The following is a 5194-nucleotide window of genomic DNA, read 5'->3' on the forward strand; positions in this document are numbered from 1 at the left end:
CTAACATCTCGTTGAAACTCCTTTAACTGAGGAAAAGGCTTCGATTCCTGCAAGAAAAAAAGTCACCTAATGTTGACCGCATTAAATGAGGTTGGTAAAAATACCAGCTAACACTACCTCAGCGGGAAATTCATTTTAGTCATCACCTCACCTAAGTATCGCCAATCAACAAAGTCATAGATTTTTTTAAAATCCATCTTGAAAAGAAGTAATTTTTCTAGATTTATGCGTGTTAACTACTAACTCATTGGCTATCAAAATGCCATAAAAAAAATTTCTTCCTTGAACAAAAGAAGACTTAGTTTGAGACACCACATTACCAACCACCTTCGTAAGCCTATTAGCAAGAGCCTTAATCAAAATTTTATATAAACTACAAACCAAAGAGATAGGCCAAAAATCTGATAACTTCTGGGGACTATCAACCTTGGGAATCAAAGCTATAAAAGTTCTATTTAATCATTTAGTGATCTTACCATTCTGATGAAATTTAGCCAAAAAAATTCAGCATATCCACTTTCAACGAATCCCAAATATCTTTGTTAAAACCGAAGTTAATCTCATCCGGCCTAGGACTCTTGAAATTATCACAATTCGATACTGCTGCCCTTATTTCTTCCAACACAAACTTGGTCTATCTGCTGAAACCTCTTTAAAATGAGACTGAAAGTGTTGAAACACTGCATTCCTCACCCCTTCCAAACCCTCAATCTGAACACCATTAACATTAATCGAGATAATCACGTTCAACCTTCTCCTAGAGGACATCACCCCGTGGTAAAATTTAGAATTGGCATCACCCTCCTTTACCCAAGTAATTCTGAGTTTCTGCCACTTTATACTAGAATGTAATTAAGACAAACCCACAATATCTGCTGATAAAAAATGTTGCTCTTCCACCTCTTCCGCCTCAAGCGACTGAGCCTCCCCTTTAAAATCCAAAAAGAACATATAATTTTTCACCAAACGAATTTTACAACCGAAAATTTGTTTAGGTAAAGTTTATTGAAATATTTTTTCCACAGCTTTAATAATTAATATTTTTATGAATTTGAATTAAAATAGTTAAATTAATATTAGTTTTGAATCAAAACTATTACAAATAATAAAATATAAACATGTGGGGTCAAGTCTGGGTTCTTTATAAACAACTTCTACTCTCAAGTTAAAACTATTTAGATTAACTATTGATTGATTAAATCCTAGATGACAATTTAACTCCATAAAAAATAATATAGTTTACCTACTTTAGTTCACCCTATTAAAAATGCTACGATCATTATATATTGATAAACGTTAATTGAAAAGTAAAATGAAATTAAAAAATGATTAAATAATAAACATTTAATTTTAAGATACAACTTACTATGTTTAAAATAATTATACTTTTTTTTTTGACAAGTTAAAATAATTAAACTTGAAATTATTCGTTTGAGATGTGGCCAAATAAATTCACTATTTAGGATTCCTCATGACTCTTCATTCTTGAATTCATATGTGATATTTGTGGTGGCATAAAGCAGGACATAAAGTTTAAAACTTTATAAAATGGCTTTTCAGGTCTTACACGGCTGTATTATGCTGACCAAGTTACCAAAGGAAATTCACAAAATTAGTATTGACTTTAGTAGACTTTGTCTCTATTCTAGTATTTAATTTCTTTGCACTTTGTATATAATAAAAATTTGTGGAAGCTTAGTTTAACAGTTCAATCAGAACATCATTCTTCCACAAAACACACTCACACAATTCTCTTGACCTTCTTTAGCAACACTACTCACTAGCTTCAAATCAATATGCAGGTGAGAATACGTACCTTTTCTTTTTTTGTTGCCAGTTTTCTCTCCTAATGATGAAATCAATAACATATAAATTTACTCAAACCATTTCTTAATTTTTGAAATTTTGTCCCTTTCCATGTTTGATTTATCAACTATAATTATTTTTTATACTCAAAGTTTGAGATCAAGTTTTGGTAATCAAATTAGATGCCTTTTTAAATATTTTTGTTCTTTAATTTCCCTTTTGAGTATTCAATTGGAGATTATCTTTAAATTTTTCATGGTTAGAAATTATAATAATTAAAAGCTCTTTCATTTGTCTTTAACAGAAAATAGTGCTAAAGGTAGAACTCTATGATGATAGAATCAAGAAAAAAGCCATGAAGACAGTATCTGGTCTTTCAGGTATGGAATTTCAACATCTAGTCATCTAATAATTATATGAAAATTTGATATATATTTTTGTTTACAGTTGCACACGTGTCAAAGTACATCTTTGATCTTCAATATTTTCAATAATGTATTAGTAAAAATTATAAAAATATTCATCGAGACAAATACAATATCTTATATGTGATGGTCAAAGAACGTTCTGTGAATAGTATAATAATCAAACAAAGTCACTTATTTTGGGAGTACTTTTTTATACTCTAAAAATCAAGGAAGAAAAATGGAATAAAGTATTTTTTTATAATTGTTTTTGTTATTTCCTTTTTTAGGGGTTGAGTCTGTTTCAGTGGACATGAAGGATCAAAAACTAACATTAGTTGGAGACATAGATACTGTTGATGTGGTGGGAAAGTTAAGAAAACTATGTCATGCTGAAATAGTTTCTGTTGGACCAGCCAAAGAAGAGAAAAAAGATGAACAAAAGAAAGAAGAAGACAAGAAGGAAGAGCCAAATAAAAAGGACCCAAAAGAAGAATTGGCTGATCTTGTGAAGGCTTTTGAAACACATTATAATCAAATGAGACAACCATATCCTTATTACTATTACCAAACTGTGGAAGAGTCTCCAAGTGGGTGTGTTATTTGTTAAGACATTGAAATATTATTTATGGAATTTGAGAGTAGGTAAATAAATGAGAACAAGAAAAGAAGTTGGGGGTGAGGGTTATTGTTCTTTTTTATGATATTACATTTTATTCTTCTTTTCATGTTCTTAGTTTTTAGATTTTTCTCTTATCTTAGCTAAGAAAAAAGGTATGTTGAAGAAGGGATTATAAATTGTACATTATTTTGTGGGGTACCAATATTTTGAATTTTTGTTGTCTTGATAATACTCTGTATTCAAAAATGTGGATTGAGTTATCTTGAAAATAAGAATTGAGAGTTTGGATTAATTAAATTCATAAGCAATGTCCTAAATCTCATAAGATAAAAAGAGCTTTTTTGAATTTCAAACTTTCCATTTCTCTATGTTTAAAATGTTTGAATCTCAACATCTAGGCTATTTGATAAAAAAAAAAAAAATTAAAAAATTAAAAATCAAATGTGCATGTTATCCTAGGCTATGTCAATTTTAATGATAAAAAATAAAAAAATACTACAGAAATGTAATCTTTTTTGTATGTCTAAAAGTCACTGATGTTCTTTTTTTTTCTTTTTTTCTTTTAAGAGGCTAAAATGGAATATAATACAACAACATTTGGCCCTCCTAGTACAAGAAGTACTTAGGAAGAAACACCAAACAAGAAATACAAAAAAAGCGTCAGTAATATTTACAAGGCAACACCGAGTGCCAAAAACAAAAACCAAAAGAAAGAAACCAAAAATTAGCCTATACCGAGGATGGTAAATGGACTGAGCCACCAACCATGATAATTGAAGGGGAGAGAAGCGAGCTTCACCTTCAACCACCTAAAGGTTACCGACTTGATCTTGTCCACCACCTAAGAGATAGAACTTTCTATAGTATTAACAAATCTTGTCCACCATCTGTCGAACCGAGACACGCGCCTTCAAGTATTTCCAGCAAATCCAACTTCAATAGAAACAGGAAGACAATTCCTTCGATGATAAAGTCAACCCATTTTGATTGCATTAAATGATAACCCTTAAAAATATTGGCTAACACTCTCTTGATTGTTTTCATATAAAAATATATTTTTGATTTTTTGAAAGTTCAAAATGTTCAGTTGGTTCGAGTTAATGATAAAAAGAATTGAATATGTTTAATAGATGCAATTCAAAATTATAAAGACAAAATGAAAATAATTACAACTTACTCTTTAGGCAATACAATATAATAAAAAGCAATAAAAAAAAAAAAAAAAAAGACTTGCATTTAGTCCAAATTATGAATCAAATGTATCGAACGTTTAAAACTTTTTGCTTATAATTGATTTCATATGATATATATAATATGCTTGTTTGGATTAGTGTATTTTTGAGTTTATACTAAATAGTGTAATGCAAATTAATAAACTTTTATGTATTACTCATAAGTTTATTTAGATAGTTTATAAAAATACAACTTATAAAAATATAAAATTTTTATAATAGACAACTTGTAAATTAATAATAATATTATTTATTTAAATAAACTAAATTTTATAAACTTAAAAATAAGCCAATAACCTTTGAGTATAATTTTTTTTTGAAGGAACCTTTGAGTATAAATATATAAAAAAAATGAACATTTTCGATTACTGGTTGCTCAGTAAAGTTTAAATCCAACCATACACTTTTTCGTGCCGATCACGGTACATACTTTTCCAAATGATACATGTCAAAATCATACTTTAACGTTCCAACTAAAATAAAACTTCTCTCAAAAAAAAAAAAAAAACTAAAATAAAACTACATAAAAAAATAAAGCAGAACTTGACATAGCCTAATTTTTTATTTTTTTTAGGTCGATAGACGAAATGGCAAAGTCATTATAAACTCACACACACACATGAAGGTATTGGGGTTGGAACCCCAGTCATAACATCCGACCTAACAATTTCGGCATTTTACCAGTTGAGCTTGGATCATAGCCTACTTTAATCATAAACGTGACTGAGGATAATGATAAAAAGTTGACGAGGATGATTGTCACAAAAGATATTTTAGTGGAAGAAAACTATGCACACGACAATACAATAATTGTTAAAAAACCATAGTCCATAGAGATGCTGCTGGGCCTACTGGAATAAGGGACAAAATCGATGATGCTTTTTTTTTTTCATTTCTATGATCACGTAATAATTTTATGAATAATTGATAAAGTTAGTTAGATTCCATGACATGAACAAAGAATTTCTTTAATATTATTATATCCATGACCATGTGTTTGTTTTTATTTTTATTTTAAAAGACATTACCATATGCCAATTGATTAGGTACAACTATTACACACAAAACAAAGATAACGTAACTCCGTCAAAAAAAAAAAAGATAACGTAAGATTATAATGAGCCATTACC

General features: G+C 29.1%; 1 protein-coding gene across 2 annotated transcripts; it reads left to right on the forward strand.

Annotated features, from left to right (window-relative positions):
* Positions 1–1618: 1618 nt before the first annotated feature.
* LOC25481421 (heavy metal-associated isoprenylated plant protein 39) lies at positions 1619–3124 on the forward strand. Of its 2 annotated transcripts, XM_039834992.1 has the most exons (4): positions 1619–1702; positions 1735–1802; positions 2111–2186; positions 2501–3124. In XM_039834992.1, the coding sequence occupies exons 2-4, from the start codon at positions 1797–1799 to the stop codon at positions 2818–2820; spliced, it is 402 nt and encodes a 133-aa protein (XP_039690926.1). In that variant the 5' UTR covers positions 1619–1702; positions 1735–1796; the 3' UTR covers positions 2821–3124. The 2 variants fall into 2 exon arrangements, with proteins under 2 accessions (XP_039690926.1, XP_024629884.1); XM_024774116.2 differs by having other exon boundaries at positions 1648–1802.
* The last annotated feature ends 2070 nt before the right edge of the window (positions 3125–5194 follow it).

The sequence above is a fragment of the Medicago truncatula genome, chromosome 6 (assembly GCF_003473485.1).
Source record: "Medicago truncatula cultivar Jemalong A17 chromosome 6, MtrunA17r5.0-ANR, whole genome shotgun sequence".
NCBI lineage: Eukaryota > Viridiplantae > Streptophyta > Magnoliopsida > Fabales > Fabaceae > Medicago > Medicago truncatula.

Coding starts and splice junctions, on each gene's coding strand:
- LOC25481421 (XM_039834992.1), top strand. Junction 2,187..2,500: donor GACAGTATCTGGTCTTTCAG/GTATGGAATTTC, acceptor TTCCTTTTTTAG/GGGTTGAGTCTGTTTCAGTG.